The sequence below is a fragment of the Rhinoderma darwinii genome, chromosome 11, assembly GCF_050947455.1.
Source record: "Rhinoderma darwinii isolate aRhiDar2 chromosome 11, aRhiDar2.hap1, whole genome shotgun sequence".
In the NCBI taxonomy this organism is placed as follows: Eukaryota; Metazoa; Chordata; class Amphibia; order Anura; family Rhinodermatidae; genus Rhinoderma; species Rhinoderma darwinii.
In genome coordinates, this window is record NC_134697.1 from 61744107 (window position 1) to 61767206 (window position 23100).

The 23100-nt window shown below is 39.2% G+C and overlaps 1 protein-coding gene across 7 annotated transcripts in view; it reads left to right on the forward strand.

Moving 5' to 3' along the window:
- The window catches only part of USP54 (ubiquitin specific peptidase 54), an 86333-nt gene that overhangs the window by 46913 nt on the left and 16320 nt on the right, over positions 1-23100 (forward strand). For 5 of the 7 annotated variants that reach the window (XM_075841667.1, XM_075841664.1, XM_075841669.1 and 2 more), the window contains exons 4-18: positions 3332-3466; positions 4049-4162; positions 7411-7493; positions 8516-8621; positions 8771-8917; positions 9328-9477; positions 10413-10581; positions 11428-11598; positions 12623-12754; positions 12874-13251; positions 13905-14142; positions 15407-15546; positions 15995-16168; positions 19148-19267; positions 21883-22072. In XM_075841667.1, coding sequence (XP_075697782.1) covers positions 3332-3466; positions 4049-4162; positions 7411-7493; positions 8516-8621; positions 8771-8917; positions 9328-9477; positions 10413-10581; positions 11428-11598; positions 12623-12754; positions 12874-13251; positions 13905-14142; positions 15407-15546; positions 15995-16168; positions 19148-19267; positions 21883-22072 — 2447 coding nt within the window. The remainder of the gene's footprint in view (positions 1-3331; positions 3467-4048; positions 4163-7410; positions 7494-8515; positions 8622-8770; positions 8918-9327; positions 9478-10412; positions 10582-11427; positions 11599-12622; positions 12755-12873; positions 13252-13904; positions 14143-15406; positions 15547-15994; positions 16169-19147; positions 19268-21882; positions 22073-23100) is intronic. The other 2 variants (XM_075841670.1, XM_075841668.1) reach the window with 2 other exon arrangements.

The following is a 23100-nucleotide window of genomic DNA, read 5'->3' on the forward strand; positions in this document are numbered from 1 at the left end:
TAACTCACATAGAGAAGCGATCAAGGGCCATCATAACATGTGGGTGGCTCTTAAACCAAGTTTATATTGCTCTCAAATTATGGAAGCCACAATTTATTGTAAAAACTAAAATGGCCGTTATGCGAAAGTAACGTTTTTGTTCATCGGCTTGTGGCTAATTTATTATTATATTTCACCCCCCCCACCCATGCTGTTACAAAGTTCAGAGGTAAATATGAACCACAAGTCTTTTGGGGGAAATCTTTCATTTTACCTCTTTGCTGTGTGTTCATTAAAACGTGGCAGAAAATTAATCCAAATGTCTTCCTTAAGATCTAAAACAATGGCTGAAAGAATGTTTGCCCATACCCACTAATTTTCTAAATGGATGTTTCTGGTTTGTGAAGGCAAAAACTCTGTGCCCATTAAACTGATTTATTTATATACAGACACATTAGGCAAAGTAATGTCCTCTGTCATTTGCTTTAGGCTATGTTCACACGGAGTATTTTGGGGGAGGAATATCTGCCTCAAAATTCCGTTTGGAACTTTGAGGCAGATATTCCTCTCCCTGCACGCCGATTTTCGCGGCGATTATCGCGCCGTTTTTCGCCCGCGGCCATTGAGCGCCGCGGGCATAAAACAGCGAGAAATACCCTTTCTCCTGCCTCCCATTGAAGTCAATGGGAGGTCAGAGGCGGAAGCGCCCGAAGATAGGGCATGTCGCTTCTTTTTCCCGCGAGGCAGTTTTACTGCTCACGGGAAAAAGATTCCGACGCCTCCCATTGAAATCAATGGGAGGCGTTCTCGGGCCGTTTTTGCCGAGTTTTGCAACGCGGTTTCCGCGTCAAAAAACTCTGCAAAATACCCCGTGTGAACATAGCCTAAATGTGCAAAGCTTCTGGTGAAAATAGTCTTTTAGCAAAAACAAAATAAAATAAAAAAACATCTATCTGTGTATTACTAGGGGCCATACTATTTTTGGCTTTATTCAGTTACACCAGGAAGGGATATTAGCACAATATTACAGGATGTTTTGTTTGTCATCGTATATACAACAAAAAACACTTGAAACATACTGAATACGGGAGCCAAAAAGGCACCGTGCGTTAACCCAAAATGCCACATGACCCCCCCACCCACCCAAATTACCAGTGACTAAAAACTTCACTTGGGAAAACCACCTTTCTATAATTTAATACCGAACAAGTATCTTTCAACATGCTGATGTGTGTTTTCCACTCAAGTTTCCCCCTTCTGCATGTTGTGATGGCTGACTACTACCTAGCAACCAATGACTTCCTCTATCCTCAAACACTATGTCCTATACAAGATATCCATGATCATCGATTCATCACTATGCCTCCATGGGGCCATATTCTTCCCTGAAAGCAATGCATCTAGGAAAGAATACCTCTGTTACATCACACGGAATAGATCATGCTGCAATTTTACACAGAGCTTTAGGCTCAGTAGAGGCCTGCAGATTTTTTTTATTTGATAGGCATCGTATTTGGTATTTGTGTGATCCTTAGTACAGTCTCATCTTGCAGTATGGGAACCAGCAGTGAAATAATTTATTTATTAGAAAATCACACAGATAACCGGTTAAAGTAAAAAAATTAAAAAAAAAGTGTGTGTGTAAAAATATATATATATATATATGTATGTGTGTATATATATATATATATATATATATATATATATATATATATATATACTAGTCCTTCTCAATGAATTAGAATATCATCAAAAAGTCAATTTATTTCAGTAATTCAATTCAAAAAGGGAAACTTACACATTATATAGATTCATTACACAAAGTGTGATCTATTTCCAGCTTTTTTTTCTTTTAATGTTGATGATTATGGCTAACAGTTAATGAAAACCCAAAATTTGGTGTCTCCGAAAATTTGAAGATTGTAGACTCATGGTGTGACACTCTAATCAGCTAATCAACACAACACCTGCAAAGGTTTCCTAAGCCTTTAAAAGTTCGGGTCTGTTGCTCAGAGGTCCAAAGACACGTTTTCAGATGAAAGTAAATTTTGCATTTCATTTGGAAATCAAGGTCCCAGAGTCTGGAGGAGGAGTGTAGGGGCTCAATCCAAGTTGCTTGCGGTCCAGTGTGAAGTTTCCACAGTCAGTGATGGTTTGGGGGCCATGTCATCTGCTGGTGTTGGTCCACTGTGTTATATCAAGTCCAGAGTCAGCGCAGCGTCTACCAGGAAATTTTAGAGCACTTCATGCTTCCCTCTGCTGACCAGCTTTATGGAGATGCTGATTTCATTTTGCAGAAGGACTTGGCACCTGCCCACACTGCCTAAAGTACCAATACCTGGTCTAATAACCACAGTATCACTGCGCTTGATTTGCAGGAAGAAAAAAATGGGTGGACCATAAACGGTGCTGCTGGTAATAAAGGTAGAAGAAGTTCCAGTGTTTTGAAATACAAAAATTAATAATTTATTGTAAAAGACTACACGTTTCAACGATGAACCAGCATCTTTATCAGGCCAAGTGACACTATGATAGTAAAAACATGCACCGAAAACTCCTAAACCGAGCGTTATCCTGAGGTTTTTTTCCTGCTAAAACGTTGTGGCCAGAGCATAATGTTCAACGCTTGTGGGTTGTCACGGAGGAGGCTAAAGCCGTGTCCTTGTACGTGACTTGAAGGACGTGTATCACACATAGTGATATATTCACACCGATCAACCTTCAAGGTACAGAAACAGCAGTTAAAAAAAATATATATATATTTAAAAGAACTACCGCCGCCTCAGTTGTAGTCCCTAGGAGTCCTTATCTGGGAATATATATGGAATTCTTACTCCTAAGAGCAGTTTTCAGTTCTCCATCTGATGGAACACTATTATTGCTGGCTGATTCCTGCACTGATTAACGTTTGACACATAATATGAAAATGAGATAAAGAGGAGGAGTAATGGATTTGTCAGGAGTGTTATGTGAAGGCTACATGGCGATTGTCCCTTATCAAAATGTTTTTTGTTGATGCTAAGGTGTGCATTTCAAGGTTTGGATGTGAAGCCACTAATCCATTCATTTAAAAATGATACTTGTAGAGGATGTAGCGGTGACATAAGTTATTCATTTCTAGTTCCTATTTCTGTTCATTGCACATTTGACCAAAGTGTACACCAAAAACAGCAAGCGTCCTGTGTGAACTTGGCCCCTTTTTATTTATTTTTTGTTGTCTGGTATGATCGTTGTAAGTTTGAGCTCCTCTGCACAATTTTGTGTAACATTTGTCTCTTTGATTTATGTTTGGAATGCTGCAATGCAATCTTTTTATGGGTCATGTCAATTTTAAAATTTGTTGTCTACACAGGGGATATTCAACCAGTTTCAGTGTAGCAGTGAGAAGGTGTTACCATCAGATGCCCTCCGCAGTGCCCTTGCCAAGACCTTCCAAGACGAACAACGTTTTCAACTGGGTATTATGGATGATGCAGCAGAATGTTTTGTAAGTTAATTATTTTAGTATTTTTTTTTCTGTTCACCCTTTGTAGTTTTTATACTATATATATATTTTTTTTTTTTTTGTGGAAAAAATTATATCATGCAATGAAAAAGCCTAATTGCTCAATAATCGTTACAATAAATGATCACCAACTGCTCCTTTTTGGGTTATACTAGTATTCAGAGTTCTGGCTGCTCAGCCACAAGGTCGAAATGGTCGCACTGCCTTTTATTTTTATTTATTTTTCTTCTGTTTGGTGAAATATTTTTGTTATTCATTACATTAATATGATATTCTGTTGTCTTATGGTTTGCTCTCCTCAAGGCAGATAAAATTCACATTTATACAGAAGACAATTTTTAATTATCGATCAATCCACCGCATATGATATATATATATAATTATTTATTTATTTTTTACCTCTATGCTATAATAGTTGCTATGGTCAGCTTAGAAGTTTTGTAGTCTAGGGTTATTTTAACATGAAGGTTGACCAATTCTTCCTTTTGTGATTTTGAATGATATAATTCTGATTCTAGTTTACTAGAAGAATTATTTTTATTTTTAATTTTTTTCAATTTGTAGGAAAATCTTCTGATTCGCCTCCACATTCACATCGCAGATGAATCCAAAGAAGATATCTGCACTGCCCAGCATTGTATTTCTCATCAGAAGTTTGCAATGACCTTATTTGAACAGGTATTTTAGTTGATTCCATTAGTAAGTTATGCCATTAGTAACTTCAGTTCAGGCAATGTGTAACTCTTGTGGGCTTTATGTGGTACATTTGAGACTAGATATTATTAAGCTTAGATTCTGAAAATTGTTCACTTGCCTGTTGGGGCTATTCATGTTCACTACTTTGTTTGCTCAAAGGGCTCACTGTTTTAACAGTGTTTTAATGGCTTTAAAGACTCTCTACTCGCACTCTACCGCTACTGTCAAGTTTCCTCGCACTCCGTATAACCGTTGTCTGGCTATCCACGATCAAAATAATTTGAATCATAGGATTGCTAAATCATTCATGCTAGTGGAGTGAATACATGGCCTTTTGGTGGTCTGTATTATTGGGCTTCTGAAGTGTGTTTTTATTTTTTTTAATACCCCCTAGCTTGCCTAACCATCTGTTCTCTGGGATGACAAAACCATGGATCGGGATGGGCCCTTCTAACGTTGTTGATATCGCTGATTCTTTGTATAGACATTTTACTATATGATACCATATGATGTCTCGCGTTTACCCATTATAACTATCTCCATCGAGCTGCTGTGCTTCACTATGTTTGATCCTCTATTACACGTAGAATGGGGGGAATATATTATATTTGGGCCATAATTTATCCCAGCTACTGGCGTAAATTATGGTAAATCTGTTATTCCGGCAGAGGCCATGCCCCTTCTACTAAACCACACCTGCTTTTTATTGCCACATTCGGAAAATGGGGGGAAAAATTAATTTGAGTGCATTTGAGTTACACAACATGCCTATCGCCTTGAACGTGCAAAATATTTTTACTTTGACACAAGCAATAATTAAAGAGGTTGGCCAGGAATCATTTTAATTTTTAATTATGCATTAATATGCCTATTACAAGTCCTTTTCTAATATAATTGCTTTTTCAAGGTCCAAGGGTTTCTGAGGTCTGGAATATGGTCACATGACCGCACCGTATGTGAATTTTTAACTTCCTGTCACGTTCCATGCCTCAGCCCAGCCTGTACTTCAGGCTGAGCCAAGGCACGGCTTGCCATCGTTTACATGTACAGGCATTGGGCCAGGCAGATGTTCCCTGAGCATCCGCTTCTGGTCCCACTGCCTACCCCCCTACTCTTGCGGCATACATGCCCCCTCCTTTTGCTTTGTCCCGGACACTGTTTCCTCTCTCTGTAGATGGTGCCAATATGGTGCCACAATGCCCATATAGATAGTGCCATTGAGGCTCCATCTAGAAACTGAATCCCCAGCCAGAGGATCAGCCTTGCTGTGGCCGGGGATTCTGCTTGTGGAGAAGCCCCTGGCATCACTATCCATATACGGACAGTGACGTTAGGGGCTGATCCTGGAGCGGAATCCCCTGCCAGTATGTTGCTGACACTCTGGCCAGGGATTCCACTCCTAGAGGGGGGGTGGCACTGTCTACAGGGGATACTGGCGCTATCTACATGGTCACTGTGTGTGGCACTATCTATGTGGGCACTAGCACTAGGGGTGACTAAGGGGGCATTATATTGTATGGGGCAGTTGTGGGGGCATTCTACTGTATGGGGGCATTATGCTGTATGTTGGAATTTGTGTGGGCATTATACTGTATGGGGGGCATCTGTGTTGGCTTTAGATGCATCTATGGGGGCATTATATTGTATGGGGGCAGCTAGAGGGCATTACACTGTATGGGGGCAGCTATTTGGTATTCTACTGTGTGGGAGGCACTATGGGGCATTATACTTTGTGGGGGGAAGCTGTAGGGGCATTATACTGTGTGGGGGGTTCTATGTGGGCATTATAGTGTGGGGTGGCACAATGGGAGCATGATACTATGTGGGCTGAACTGGGTGTGTATGGGATGGGATTTGGCGGGGTTAGAGGCGTGGCTTAAAAGGAAAAGAAATTGCTGTACTACTTGCACAGCATCGGTTGTCCCTCTTTGCGATACTTGAAAGTTGTGAGGTTTGGAGACAGAGAGAGACTTACATACGTTTACGGTAAATGATGTAAAAAAAACTTTATTACCATTGTGTGGAGTTGTTTGCTTCACTGTACGGCCCTGATCACACTGTTTTTTGCAGGCAGAAAATTCTGCCTGGAAAAAATCTGCTCTGGTTTTTTTAAAGTAATTTTGCACCCCAAGCGTGTTTTGACGCGATTTTTGTCGCGTTTTTACCTATTCAACGGGCAAAGGAAAAAAACAGTGTCGGGATTGTGTTGGCAAAGTTTCAGGATTTTGAATACACATCACGTCCTGGCTGGAGGTAATGTATATTCATTGTCAGGACACTGCAGTAACGTTATAGTGTGTTTATGTGACTGCACATGGCGATATCGCTATGTGCTGTGTAAATGAATGGGGAGAAGTGTATGACGCTGATTGGTCACTGATTGGTCAGCGTCATACACTCCTCTGTACAACACCCACTTGGTCATATAGTAAAACACGCCCAGTTGTCCATTAAGAAACTCATTAGCATAAAGCTAAAATAGGTCATAACGCCGTCAAAAATGATCGTTTTTCTAAATAAAAAACACTTCTGTAATCTACATTACAGCGCCGATCATATCATGTACAATATAGGCCACTTATAATGTGGTGACAGAGCCTCTTTAAGCCTCAATACACATTAGATTAATGTCACTGACTGATCCACTGACAAGGTGTATGGGGGTGTCTGGATTGCCCTCTAACAGCCGAAGTCATAGTGGAAACAAAGATTGTTAGAGTTCAACTTTACTGATTATTTGGTCTGCCAGAAGATAAGCCGGCTGCTAGAAGTGGCAGCAGATAGTCTCCCTCTCCCCATTGAAATAAATGTTTGTCTAGGTCGGGGGAGATGGCTTTTGGCCTACATCTATCTTATTGCCAGCCTTCGTTTCTCCTAGATCCAGCAAACTTTTTGTATTCTACTTACCTAAATTGCGGTAATGGTACTGAATAAATTCAGAACATGTTTAAAAACATACCAGCATTCAGAGCCTTTGTCGAGGTTTCCATCGCCCCCGTTCTTGTATTATTGAGGGCAAGAAAAGCGCAGTCTACAGTACTATACTTGCGGTCAAAAATACCGGAACTCTGACAGACTACATTAAAGTGATTACATTAAAGGTCCATCAGGTTTTACTGGTATTTGTTTAAAAAATGATCTGACATAGCTGTTATTTCTCTGTTATCAGCTGTTGTGGTGTGTCAACTGTTTTCATTGATTATGAATAATATTTGTATCTCCTTTTGTAGTGTGTTTGTACCAGCTGTGGTGCCACATCAGACCCTCTGCCTTTTATTCAGATGGTGCATTATATCTCTACTACTGCACTCTGGTAAGGTGATTTTTTTTTTGATTTTTTTAAATATATACTTCTACACATTATACTATATATTCTGGTAGCCATTCAGCTGATTTATACAAATTCTGTCATGTTGAACATTTGTACTGAAAAACAACTAACTTAAAATAATTTTCCAGTTTTATATAAATAAAGCTCAATCACTGTATAAATGAAAAGCACTACAAATAAATAAGTCTCCGAGTAGGGAACCCTGCTCTGACGTCCTTATACCTTAATAGGTCATATGGACGGGATAATTGTCAGCTACATGACCGATCAATTACAATTTTGTCGTGTATGTTGCTGAAAAGAATGGTTGAGGAATCTCTCTAAAATCTCTGATAGGATCACCTTTCATCGGCTGTCAATCTGTTTCAAATGTCGTTGCTGATTAAAGGCTAAAATCGCTGTCATGCAATCTTCATTCATGTGCGTTTTCTTGTAACAAACAAAACCGTTTCCCCGATCATGTACAATATGAGCGTGCTCGTTGGATTGGGGACATGTTGACCATTGTATGGCCAGCTTTACTGATCGGACGACTGAAAATGTATCTCCGTGATCATCGTATTTATTAACCGATATTGTCCCTATTTATAGATGCTAAATAATTATTTTTTCCTCTGACCAGGATGATTGTTTGGGAATGTTGCTTTGGTCACAGTAACATATCTTGTATGTTAGGTAAATTATCCAATATTAAATAAATATAATACCGATCATTTAACTTTGTGGCTTAGGTCTATGCATACCATTGCTCTCATCTACATTTTGGATAACCAGATCGGACAGAGTTTTTATATAATATGGGGATTTGAGCCGATGGAACCTGCGTAATGTTTTGTTAGCTGATGATCATAAACCATTTAATAGAAATCCTTGCCTTAAATAATAGTTGCAGGTCTTGCACGAAGCCGTATTATAAGTAGAGAATTATTTGACAATGCCCTTTAGGGTTATTACAGCTTTCACTACTCTAATTCCTCGATTTATATATTTTGTTTACACTGTAGCAATCAGGCAATTTGTATGTTAGAAAGGAGAGAAAAACCAACCCCGGACATGTTCGGAGAATTACTGCAAAAAGCTAGTACGATGGGGGACTTGAGGAACTGTCCTGTAAGTACTCAGTATCTTGTACTTTTTTTTTATTTTATTTTTTATAACGGAAATTACGCTTTATCATTTCTGTTTGTGTTATAAAGGCTGAATTGTTACACTCTGTCCTTTTTTGCTATTGTGCTATAACAAGACTATTGAATTTACAGAGCAATTGTGGTGAGAAAATCCGCATCCGTCGAGTGCTCATGAATGCACCTCAGATCATAACAATTGGACTGGTGTGGGACTCCGATCACTCTGATCTTGCGGAGGATGTCATTCATAGTCTTGGAACCTGCCTTAAGCTCGGGGATGTAAGTGTCCTGTTGCCATATGTTTCATTTCTAGACCAGACTATGTGTAGGGATCGATATAGCCTCATTTTCTGCCTCCTTTTATGCCTTCGTTTCTAAGCAGCATCCAATAATAGAGCAATATACTGAATGCATTGACCGTTTTGACGTTGACTAGACAATCAAAATAATTATTCCTTATAATGTCTTTGTTCCATATTGCCTTGCTACTACATTGGGCTTTTCTGTAGCCAAGTAATCTTGGCATTAGGACATGCCATTACTTTATAGTTATGGAACTTGATATACTTTTTGATAAATTTTACACATGCATTATAAAAATATAAGATTGTATTTTAGTCCACATTGCTGGACACCATAATACCCTCTGTTTTTTAGATTTATCTGCTTAGAGTACATTTTCTTTTCAGTTATTTTATAGGGTTACAGATGACAGAGCGAAGCATTCTGAGCTGTATTTGGTTGGAATGATCTGTTACTATGGGAAACATTACTCCACCTTCTTCTTTCAAACCAAAATACGGAAGTGGATGTATTTTGATGATGCCCATGTAAAAGAGGTAATCCACATAATTTGACCAAAAACAAGTGACTCTTTAAAATTCCTCTTCCTGTTGATTCTCCAGGAGGCAAATTAAACCTTGTATACTGCAAACCTCAGATTTGGAATATTCTGCCATCATTGTGTTTGTTTGCTGTGAACCCTTTTATAACCGATGTAGAGCATACATTTTGTGTGTACGTCCGTGTACAAGATTTGCTTTGGCCATCAAAATCCTAAAGTGTTTTACTAACAAGGTTTGTTAATACATTTTGAGATCCGTGTTCCCGGTTGTTTTTAGAATTGCCATATTAACAAATTTCTTAAATAACATTCTACTTGATAAGTTGCATCAATTTTCGGAAGCTGTGCGTAGTCCATTTCAGCATTGCTCCCGGACTGATGTCCTATTCTCGGGGATCGTCTAGGAAACTGAGATATATAAGAATTTGTTCATTAGTCTCCTCACGCTAAAGAGCAGCGCAGTTATTATTCCCCTGACTATTGACTCTGAAGGGTAAAAATTCTGTGAATTTTTAACCCCAATGAGCCATTGTTTTGCTAGTCAGGTAGAAGGAAATCGCATACTGAGCTTCCCTAGTAAGTATCGCCATTGTGATTGTATGTTTGGATGGAGAATGATTCACATAACGTTTTTTTAGTTTGCTTTGTGACCGTATCTGCTGAGCGAGTTTCAATGAATTTTTCTCAGAACACCCCCCCCCCATTATACATTTACAAAGCTAACTAAAATTTCCACTTGTTCAGAAGTCCATTGTAAACTGGAATATGCTGTTCTATCTTCCATCACTGTGCAGAGGCAGAGCATGCTTAGTTCAGTTTCTTACTTGTCTGTAAGTTTACACTTTGAAAGGCAATTGCATGCAAAGGAAGAAAAATATTTGTCTTACCAGAGGATTATATTTTGTTTTATGTTTTGTTTTTTTGTCCCAGATTGGTCCAAAATGGAAAGACGTAGTGACAAAATGCATAAAGGGGCACTATCAGCCATTACTACTTTTGTATGCTGATCCTAGGGGTACTCCAGTGTCTGTTCCAGATGTATTGTCTCAGATGGATATTCGACAGTATAGCAGAACATGCTATGATAGTGAAGACTCTGGTAACTATGTCACTCTTTTTCATCTGACACTGCCGATCACTGTGATTTAGTATAACTATTGCCAAAAACAAACTTCTTTAAAACTTCTGCATCCCGACCTAAATGATGTAATACACATATGAAGGAAAACTTAGTAACTTAAATTTGTAGGAGTGTAAAGCTCCAGAAAAGTGGCACCAGTGATGTCTCTGGTAGTCCCTCTTCCTTCCATAGGGATTCACATGTGAGTTTAGCTAGGACTACACTGTAACTTTAGGCACGACCGATCGTGCTGCCAAAGATTGCTGTGTGCCCCTGCGTGATGACAGTCAAGATATCGCGACAAGATATCCAGCAGGTTCTTGTGACTGTCAGGTTGCGTTAACATGTGGGTCGCTACGTGGCCACATTGACTTGAATTACTTGCGATGCACGCAGGGGCACACAGCTATTTTTGGCCATGCGACCTGTGTCGTGGCCAAAGTCGCCGTGTAACTCTAGCCTTAGTGTTAATTGTGTAATTGAAATTCGTAGCCAGTAAGACCGTTTAGACGACCATTATCTTATTTCACTTTTATATAATTTTGTAAAGACTTTTTAATTCTTGTGCTTTGGAGTAAGAAAAAGGCAATGTTTGATTTACATACTAGTCAATGCTGTCAGCATGAATTTTTCCTTTTCCTAGGTAATGTTGATCTTTTAGATTTCCTTCACATCGCAATAGTTATTGTGTGAGGGTTGAATAAAATGTAAGTGCAGGATTTTGTGTATGAATTATTACCTTTTATTTTAGTATCAGTCTTTGTCGTTCCTTGTCTGTAAGATGAATGAGCAGCATTTGTCACAGTTGTGAATTATTTGTCGTAGGCAGGGAGCCCTCTATCTCCAGTGACACCAGGACAGACTCCTCCACTGACAGCTATCCCTACAAACATTCACATCATGAATCTGTGATGAGCCACTTCTCCTCGGACTCCCAAGGCACAGTCATCTACAACCTGGAGAACGATGCAGCATCACAGAGTAGTAGAGATACAGGTACTGATCCTCAATGTATCTCATTTTTCTTTTAGGCTGGGGTCACACATGCAGGTTTTTGTGGCAGTTTTTAGTGTTTTTTGTTTTTTTTTAGCCAAAGCCAGGAGTGGATCCAAAAGGAATGGGCATTTGGGCACTATAATGACATGACTTATATTTCTCCTACCTGCTGGATCCACTTCTGTCTGTGGCTCAAAAACTGCATCAAAAACTGCATGTGTGTTTCCAGCCTTAAAATCTATTCTCTCTTCATTTAACCCTACCAGGTATATTTAAAATAAAATGTCCATAATAAATTTTTACCTAAAAATCAAAGCAACTTAAAAAAATAAAATCGAGTTTAAACATGTAATAAAATTCTGGATATAATGGATAGTGGTAGAATTATATTATGTTTTTAAACCCACTGACTTTTTTTTAAGGGTATTTCATTGAAATGTATGTGTATAAAACTGTTCATTTTTTAGAGAGCCTGACAACTTCTGCTCTGTGCTGTCGGGCCAACCCTTATGCTCCATCCCTCCCTCCATGTGTCAATCACCAGGCCTGGACAGCGGTTCTATGTGTGACCAGCAAAAACTTCTGTTCGTTTATTGATGCACATCATGGAGGGAGGGTAGGCAATATATATCAATTACAATTTTTTTTTCCTAAATAATATCCAGAAATATATTATAGATTTTTAGGTGGAATTTTTCTTAAAGGTGTTTATTGATATTTTACCAGGAATAGATGTAAATATTCTTCTTTCTCCTTTGCAACGATAACTATTCTATTGTTTACATCAAAAGATTTTACCAACCATTGTATTGCGTGCAAACCGATTCAGAGATCAGCTGTTAATATCATCATGAGTCTCACATTTGTGGGAATTTATGCCTCAGTTACTCTGAAGAAAGCCAACGTGTGATATCACATTAGGTATTTCGCGGTTTCCATGATATACATTTTTATAATGAGTTTAAGGTTGCTGTGCAGGTATCCTCATTTTCTAGGGTTTTATGGTGTACTTTCTTGTATACAGGACACCTGACAGATAGTGAGTGTAGTCAGAGACATTTTTCAAGGAAGGGACCCTTAACTGACCGAAAACGAAGTTCCAGTCGGCCTCGGAGAAAAGGAGATGAGTCCCAATCGTCAGGTTATCACAGTGAAGGTCTGACCTGCACTATTACTAGTGGTCCTGCTTGATATCTCTTTTTCCTTTTTCTGAATTAGTTTTGCTTCCTTTTTTAATATGTGGCTTTCTCTTTAACTGCTTGTTCATTGTATTAGGTGAAACCTTAAAGGAGAAGCAAGCTCCAAGAGCAGGTCTGAAGCTATCCAGCAGTTCCAGTAGGTTGAGAGACTTTAAAACCACTGTTAGCAATATGATTCACAGACCATCGCAAGCATCACAAACAACGCAAAGCGTACATCATGTTGGAAGTGCGGTGGATCAGGCAGAGATCAAGCCACCCGCAAGCTTAGCAGTAAGACCCAGGGACTGGGATATGGAAAATAACAGCAATGAGATCAAATCTGGGTTATCTGGCAGGTATCGGCCTACTTGGCGCCCAACACGTGAGCCATTAAATGTTGATAGTGTCTTCAGACATGAAAAGAGGAAAAATACAGGATACAGTCCACTCAGTCCCTTCTCAGAAGACTCTGGTAAGGGGATGTCATTTGTAAATACGTCTTATGCTCCTTTGTTGGTCTTGTACTCCTCTATTCTCATGACTTCTCCAAGGTCTAAGACAAATGTGAAGATAACGGCTTTTTAATGTTGTTCCTCATTAATGTGCAGCTAAATGTTATTCCTATGAAGGAGTAACAGGTGTTGTTCATAGTATAGACCTTTCGCTGAAGCAGCCCATAAACATAAGCCTTTGTGGGTCTAACTTGGCATAAGGGTTTAGTAGTTTTTATCCAGATGTTTTGTGTCCCATGAAAGTATATCAGGAATTGTTGCTATATATGCTTCATCTTAATGTAGGGTTATGTCAATGCACTTGCATGTGGTGGGATAGAGTGAGCTTCTTAAATAACAGTTTTTTTTATATATTTATAAAAAAAAATATTTATTTTTTATTTTTTACATACTGATGTAGAATAGTTACCTTTACATAAGAATAGTTACCTTCACGTGGTTTTCCCTGATTCTGACCCTGTTCGCCAGTGTCCATCCAAATGCTGTATTTGTTGTAAAGACTGTTTGTGGTTTACAACACTTTATAAACTTTAAGGGATTCTCCAGGATTTCTTTTAAGGATTTCATAGAGTGAAATATGATGAGGAAATAAATTTTTTATTTCCTATAAAAGCTAAGGAATTCTCTGTTAATGATCGGAGGGAAACCGCCAATCCTGATACAAAGGAAAAGCATCCATGTGTGAAATATAGGAGTTGGGGTGTCGGACTCGGTATTCATCCTCATCTTGTGGATCAGCAGCAGCCTCGTCTTATCCAGAGGATGGAGTCTGGCTATGAAAGCAGTGAACGGAACAGCAATAGTCCCATCAGCATGGACTTGCCTTTATCAGAGAATTGTAGTGCTTTTCGGTAAATGCCTTTTAATAACTATATAGCATCGTTATATTCTGTACTGCTTTACATAGAACATTTAAAGGAAATACATTATAACAACCACATGCATTCAAAATTGCAATTATAATGTAGCAAGAAAAATACACAGCTTGAATTCCAGATGGATTAGGAAAGGGATTCCCTGGTCATATCATTTTACTGGTTTGTTTAAAGCTTGCCTATCATTCTAGGTGAAACCATCAACTGTGTGTACTTGACCACAACAGTATTCCTGACCACAATGTCTCCATTATAAAGCCATTTTCGGCAGTTTTTCCCCTTTGCAGGTTTAATCTGTAATGCTCAGTTTTTGCTATTATTAGTCCCAGAATGGAGCAAGCTCTGCACCCGGTCCCCGTGCCTGCATCACGTAGCGGTAGTGTACTGTGCGGCTGAGAACTGCGCATAAAAAACAATATGGCTACAGCTTGTACAGATGATACAAGTTCACACTACCGCTATGTGCACAGGCATCGTTTAAACTCTGACAATTTTTGTGCCTCATAGATTCATTGTTTTTCAGTGAGTGCAGAGTTTCTGAACAGTTACGGAGCAATAGCCAGGAAAAGGTGCAAGTCTGATAAGTAGAGAAATAGAGCAAGTTTATTATCTTTGAATACAGTATTTATTGTTAAAAAGCGTAAACGATGGGTCAAACTTGAAATCACTTGTTATATTTTTTATGTTTCTTGTGATAAGCTATTAGGAAAGATTATTTTTAATATAGTGTACTACTCTATCTAAAATTATATTAAATGCAGAAGGCGTAATTCTAGAGGACCATGATTCTGTATTTCCTTGCAGAACAATGTAATAAGTGATGAGTAATTTCTCTGATGTGATGTTTAGAGAGGAAACACACAAACTATGGTCCCGTGCACACCGTGTGCCCGTAATCTCAGCAGGCCGGCCGCTGACTGCCGCCCGCATTTTCAAGCCGTTGTCCCATACAAAATATAGGAGCATGGCCCGTAAAATACAAAAAATAGGACATGCTCCATAATTCCCGGCACTGTTCTACGGCACAGATACCCATCTGTAGCGCTATGGAATGGTGTCCGCTGCCAATAGGACCGAATGGGTCTGTAAATCCGCGGATGGTTTTACGGTCGTGTGCATGGGGCCTTAATGTGCAAAACTAAGCCTTGCTTTATGCGTAGACTGATCACCCTCTTGCCACCTGTGCATTAAAATGGTATCACAAATCACTTATTTTACTGTGGAATTCTGTTACTTTAAGGGAATATCACTCAAGGAAAAGTCCTGGTACAGCTCAAGCTCCTACCAGGCGAAACATCCCAAAGTCTCAGAGCAGCAGTGCATTAGATATGGCCGATTCTGCCTCCAGTGTATGGGTTAAGGTCCATCCCTCTCATGTTGGTAAGATATTTTTTACTATGCGCTTCTAAAAGAGGTTGTGTTTTAATAAACAGTCATCACTGTCTGAATGTTCTCTGTATATCCTCATGTGAAATAGCCCTATGCAGTGTTTTGTTTGTTTGTTTTTTGTTTTCTGTACATTGCCGTACAAATCCATGTGAAAAAAATCGTGGCATGCTCCATTGGATGCCTTGTTACAGAGATCTGTTCTTCTAGGGGAGAGTAACTCTAACAAGGCACTGGAAAGAAATCCCTAGAGCAGCTCACTGAGTGGCTACGGCTCAGAGATGTTCTGATGGGTGAAACGGTGGTCATTTTTGGAAGACTTATACGTCATGCTGCACTTCTCACACAGCCGTTTTCATTTATTTTCAATCCATCTAGGTTTGCCTTAACAAAACCTACTGTTTCCTGTGGTTTTCAGCATGTTTCTGTGTTGTAATTGTAGCAGCAGAGAGTCCGGGATCCATAAAGAGTGAATTGGATGAACTTCAAGAGGAAGTTGCAAGAAGGGCGAGTGAGCAAGAACTGCGCTGGAAGAGGGAAAAAGATATTGAGGCAGCCATGGGGTTCAACCCGCAGCCTCGGCGGTTTTTGGATTTGGATGAGTTACAGAACCAGGGTAATTTACACTTGCCTACCCCCCTCCCCCCTACACTTCAGAGTTCAGAATGGTTGTGGATTATTTTTTCCATCTGTCCCAAGATTTTTAAGTTGGCAACCTATGGAAGACATCATTGTGGAACAGCTAACCTTTTTTTAATTAAAATTACATAACTGGCTCCAGTTCACTGAACGTTTTCATTTCTGTCAACCTTTCTCTCACTCGAAGTAAACAGGCTAATTTAAATTTTTTTCCTCCCCGCCTTCCAAAAGACATAACTTTTTTTAGACAGCGTAGCAGTATGAGGGCTTGTTTTTTGCGAGACAGGTTGCAGTTTTTCATGGCAATATTTAACGTACCATGTAATGTACTGGGAAACTGAAAAAAAAATTCTTTGTGTGGTTAAATGGACAAAAAACTGCAATTCCGCAATTGTTTTCTTGGTTTAGTTTTTATAGCGTACGTAATTTGCTAAAAACGACATGTTAACTTTCTTCTACGGGTTAATATGATTACAGGGATACAAAATGTATATACCTTTTTTTTTGTGTTTCACCACTTTTTACAAAAAAGCCTATTAGTTAAAAAAAAAAGTTGCCGCCTCGTTCTAAAAACCATAATGTTTTTTTGTCCATCGATTGAGCGATGTGAAGGCTTATTTTTTTGCGGGGCGAACTCCAGTTTTTATTGGTACTATATTGACTTTTTGATCACTTTTTATTCCATTTTATTGGGGAACTGAGGTGACAAAAAAACAGCAATTCTGGTGTTTTTAATTTCTTGTTTTTACCGCGTTCACCCTGTGGGTTAAATAATGTACTATTGTAATAGATCAGACTTTTACAAACGCGGAGATACCAGTTATGTTAATTGCCGACACGATGCAGGACCTGGGGCAGGAAGTGAGTGACGACACAGCGTGATCTCTCGAGAACACGCTGTGTGTCTGTGCACTGCCAGAAGCTGGGTGGTAACGAAGAGAAGTGGATGATGATGATTCGTCAGCATCATACACTTCTATTCACAACGCCCAGCTAGTAAAACAAGTAAAAACGCCCAGATGTACACACACAATACACGCCCACTTGTACTTAAGAAAGGCTCATTTGCATAAATATAAAAATGCTCATAACTTGGCCAAAAATGCTCGTTTTTGAAAAAAAAAACGTTACTGTAATCTACATTGCAGCGCCGATCTGCTGCAATAGGAGGTAGGGGTTTGAAAATCTGGTGACAGAGCCTCTTTAAGTGTGGCCTCAGTTAATCCGAATTCAAGACAGCCATAATTGATCCTCACTGTTTGGCCTGGTTTACACATAGTGTAAATACTGTTGATTTTCCAAAACCGATTTCATTGCAGAAAATCTGCAGCAAAGCGGATAAGATTTGATCAAATCTCATCCACACGTTTCGTAAATGATAAGTGGAATAAAAGTTTTAAAAAACTTTTTTAATCTGCAGCATTGTCCATTGTATTTGCGTAATCGCTTCTTTTTTGTTTTGGGTTTTCCAGATTGAATTCAATACTGAGGTAAAACCTGCAACAAATAGCAGATGTTGTGTATTTTGCGGCGGACAAGCTGCGATTCCGCTGCAAAGATCGCAACTCAGAAAAAAGAAAAAAAAATCTTCTACTTATCCAGAACTTTGTGCTACTTCATCCTCGCCGGCAACCGGGGATGACGCTTCATCACCTGTGACCGCTGCAGTGGTCACATGGGATGAAACCTCATTCTAGGAGGACGGCAGAGGGACGCGTCGCCATGACTACGTGTTTTTTATGTGCAGTTTTCCTGCAGTGGACATTCCGGAAGAGAAACTGCACCACAATTTGGTGCGGTTTTTCGGCCAGAATTCCCTGTGGCGGCATGGGGTGACACACGGTGTGCTTTTATGCAGCGTATCCACCCTGTGTGAACATACCCCCTACAGTATTACACACTATAGGGCTCATGCATATGACCTTTTGTTTTCGTCGGTGACCTATCCTATTTTTTTTTTTTTTTGTGGATAGCATACTGAACCATTCATTTCTATGGGGCCATGCACGCATCAGTTATTTTTTTTTTTTTTTTGTGGAAACGTATATTCCGCAAAGTTAGATCTGTACACCACCGTTTTCATTCGGCGGATTGCAAAACGCGGATAGTATTGGCTTCCCTGTGATGTGCATGAGCACTTCTAGAACATGTCTTATTCTTGTTCGTGTTCTAGACAGAAACGCAGGACCCACTGTAACTGAACCCGTCTCGTCCGCGGGATGAATGGATTCAGTGAATAGCACTAGATACAGCTGCCCTGTATACATAATACAGAGCAGCTGTATCTCAAAGTAAAACAAATTTTTTATGAAAACTATTTAGAAAGTTGCACCAATCACACTGACTGAACTTTTTATTGAAAAGAAAGGCTATGTAAACCTCTGAAAGGCAGTTTACGACTCCTGTTAGCCATGACCCTTTCTTCTTTAACTCAAACGCATAATAAATTTGATGCTTTCAATTTATTTCATCACATAAAACCAATATTTCGGGGTTGTGTGCGTGTGTTTTTTCTTCACTATAGTATTCACCAAAAATGACAAATCAAATTAACATTTAGTTTTTTTAAAATATAGTTCATCATTGCATGTTTTCCCTTCTAGTTCGACATTTGACCTAGGTGAAGCCAGGCTTTTCAGATACGGGCAAGGGATGTTCTGGGCTTTCCTAGCCACATTCACAACAACCATTTGTTTTTAGTAGTTTTTTTAAATGTTAACACGACTATAAGTGTCAGTGCTATTTGGCAGGCGTTATAATTTATTGTGAGTGGCACAAGCTCCTCTGAAAACATTGGTTTTACTCCGTGTAGTTGCTAAGCGGTAGTCGCGGTGGTTTTTAGACGCTTTTTTGTGGCCATAGCAACTATAAAGAAACTGACGGACGGTGTAGATTTTGATGTAAGCCATATAAGAAGCAATTAAGAAATGGACAATTATATGTGGCTATTTTGCAGGGAGGAGTGACAGCTTTGAGCGATCCATACAGGAGGCAGACTCTGTCTTTGAGCAATCACTGAGGCTGGAGCAGAAAGGAGATTACACTACAGCTTTGGCACTGTGTAATGAAGCTATTTGTAAGTAACTCATAACCAATGCTTCACTTTGCTTTGAATTCTGTATAGTTTAACATGGCATGCTTAGCATTTTGTGGCTCAGCTATTGGCTGTGGAAGGTGACCTTTGTCTCTCTATTTCAACAGAATCTTGCAAATTGCTGTTAACTCAAATAAAAAATACTTCATTGCTTTCTTTCTGCTTTTGTTGCTTTGCCCGCATTTCTACAAAAGAGACTTTGCAGTGTGGAAACAGTGCTCTAGGTTCCAATTATTTTTCATGTGACAAGAATAACAAAACGTCTCTTTCATCTGACTGTACCATGGATCAGAAGAGACACTTTAATTACTTTTCTTTCCAGTTGAAGGTCATGCATTGTTCAGCTACTTGGTCAAATTCATCAGGATTCTGAACCCACAGTAACATTAATGCCCCTTAAGTTAAGGAACATGTAGGGACTTTACTTCCACCTTTCTTTCCCAGGTTGTTGGGTTCTCTGTGGAATGGGAGAATTCTTAAAGGAGCACTAAACTTAAGGCTCATACACCTCCGATAGCTGTCGTTCAGCAAACCGTTATTCCTCCCAAACCCCCAATTCATATGCACGCTCTCCGAGAGGAGATAAAAGGCGCTTTTACACGGGCAGATATCTCTCGTGTTAAACCACATTTAACGAACACCAATTGACAATACGGCTTGTCAATCTGCATTTTATTTGATCCATTCACAAGAAGCAACAATCTTTAAGTATTGGGACGAATGATCGTTACCACCATCATTCGTCAATTTGCATCTCCCTGTCCCCCGATTAGCCAATGAACGAGCGTTTGCTCATTCATCAGCTGGTCTTTAGCCGATTTACACAGGGCAATAATCTGGAATGAGCGTTCATATGAACACTCGTTCACCCGATCATTGGCCTGTGCAAAAGGGCCTTAAGTCGTTGCCAGGCACCTCTGGCGGCAGCTTATCTCCCCCAAGAACAAATGGATCAGGCATGTTGAAATCCAACTGCCCGATTCTTCCCTCCCTTGACATCTGCCGTTGGGGTAGAGTCTGGAGGCCCCCATACACATTAGTCGGCCGATTCTGCCCAAACTTAATCTAATCTAATTAATTATTAATCTAAGGTGTATGTCCACCTAAAAGTCTGCAGATTATAAAAATGTAGCTTAATAAATAAGTAGCTAATATAATTCACACACGTATGTAAATGTTTCTGGAGGCTCTGAGATCTGGAGGTTGCGAGGTTAAGTAGTGATATTTGGGCAAGCCACATCCATATTTGGAATTTTCAGTTAGTAACCCCATTAAGGAACGTAAAAACCATCCTCTTCCAGGACATAATTGCTTCATACGTCGCACAAAATATTGTATTCATCGGCATAAGAAACATTTGAATTTCCCCGATATGGTGATCCGGGCATTCATGTTTAGTTCAATTAGAGGGGAATAAGCTACTGCCAGACCCCACACGGGAACAAAGGATCGGGCATGTTAAACTACATAATACCCGATCCACGCACCCTCCCGACATCTGCCGTTTAGGGAGAGTTGGGGGACCTCCATACACACTAGATATTTGGCCTAAAGTTCCAACTGATGTATCTAATGTCATTTACAGTAGATGCACCAGAACTGTTTTAACGCCCCTCAAGTATGTTTCTAATTATAGTAAATAAAACTCCAGAGGTACCAGGTGGTACCTCTGCCATCATAGGTTTATGTATGTTATTCACTACAGGAAATACAACATAATATATTGCCTGTTAGTGAAGCAACATACTTATTTTCTTTGCTCCTTTTTTAATGTTTTTTTTAAAATCAGATCTTTATTATAACCATATTTTTTTTAAACTCTTTGGTGTTTTTTTTTTAATGTGGATAACCACACCGGCCACAATAGGCTTTCCCTTCCTATCTTCCATAGCCCACTGTCAGCTTTGCTGTATAGTATAGCCGGGACATCTCATTAGAGGGTGGGCAAGTTTATTCCAACTCTCTTGCAATGTTAGAAGCCTAAATAAGGCAAGATAGTACCACTATACACACACAGATCTATACACACAAATAAGGCTCCATGTGCAGTTCCCCTGTGACTCTGGAGCTGTGCATCATCAATTCCTGGTCTGTAAAAATCTGACCCCCCCCCCCTCCCCCTAGAGGTTTAAAAAAACAAATAAAATAGCAACAGTGTTTGAAAATATAAAAAATACAGTACAAACACTTTCTTTTTCTGCTACAGACTTCCATATAATTAATAAAAATAAAATGAAATGCATATTAGTTTTTCCACGAGAAATTATATAAGGTAATTGCTATAGGAACATGTGTTTTGAAATGGAGCAGACCATTATATTTTGGGGTGATGAAGCGCACTTTGGAAGGTATGTAGTTGAGTCTGTTCCTCCTGCCAGTCTTTCCATATTGGTTCAGTTGGCTCAGTTAACGTGCTCAGGGTGCATTGCTTACATAAGTGTGCATTGTTGATGACTCTTAGGATGCGTTACTTTTTGTTTTGTTTTCCCTCTGTATTGCATGACTCCATGTTATGCTCTTTTTGGCATTTCTATTTTTTTTTTATTTTGGTTTGTGTGCGTGCATTTGTTTCTGCTATGTTTTCTTTTGCATTTTAGCTAAATTCAGACTTACCATGCATGATGCCAGATCTAGCACACACTGCAGAACCCTAGCAGATAAGAAGGTGCAAATGTGTTTACGAAAGGCACGGACTCTTCAGGACCGCATGCTGCTGTCGACAATTCCTCAACCACTGCCACCAGCTTACCCCTTTCCACAGGGGGGAGCTATAAACCAATCTACAAGGTAGCTGCCATGTAACTTCCTTAACTAGGAATGAACTAGAGAACTGTTGCTCTTAACATGACTTAGAAATCATTTAAAGGAATACTATACATAAAATAAAAACTGACTGTATATTGATCAACATGGGATCTTGCATTAGTGCTGCTCTTTTTGGATTGTCTACTCTCTGATCAACTATATGGTTGTTCAAAAGCAGTGGGAAAATTATGCAAAAAAATTTGCCTCTTATGACTGTCCCAATTATAGAGGTCTATCTAATGAAGTCTGTCTTTTTATAAATGACTCACTGAGCCTTTAGGCCGGTTTCGTAAAACCCTATTTATTTTCCATTGGACTGTGATTGTTGCAGATACGCTATGTGAGAACCCAGCCTTAAGGAACATTGCCATCTAAAGTGGAAAGATAAAGATGGTGGAATATGGGAAAAAAATTATTGATTTAAAAATTTCCTACCATCTTCTAGCTAGGTCCAATGCAGACCTAACAAACCCTGTATAGTCTAATCCTACGGTCATACTCTCTCCAACCTGTCTTCTACTTCATGCTAACATATAATGGTAGATTAGCAATTAGTGGAGAACAGATAGATAGACTTCAGGATCAGACTGAAAAAACTAATGTATAGAGTGATTATTTATTGCTAAAAGAGACAAGAAGCCTTCCAAGCTGATACATTGAAGAAGTTCATATTTGTTCTTCTGCATTAATTCCATTGCGGCTTAGTCATTTTATTGTTATTTGCATTTGTTGATTTGCAAGTGCTTAACTGATTTTACATTTGTGACTCTTTTTTTCATATTCGATTTGGAGTTTTCTACTAAATGTACGTTTTACCAGTCTGAAATATGAAAAATATATATTTTGCAGGCATTTTAGTACATTTTGCCAACTTTAAAAACTTAATTTTATCATATGCAGTACTTAAAGTGAACCTGTCACCAGCATTTCACCTATTAAACCAGCAATACCTGGTGGTAGAGGGTGAAAAATAATTTCCATATAACCTGTAATTGTCTGCTTTGTCGGCT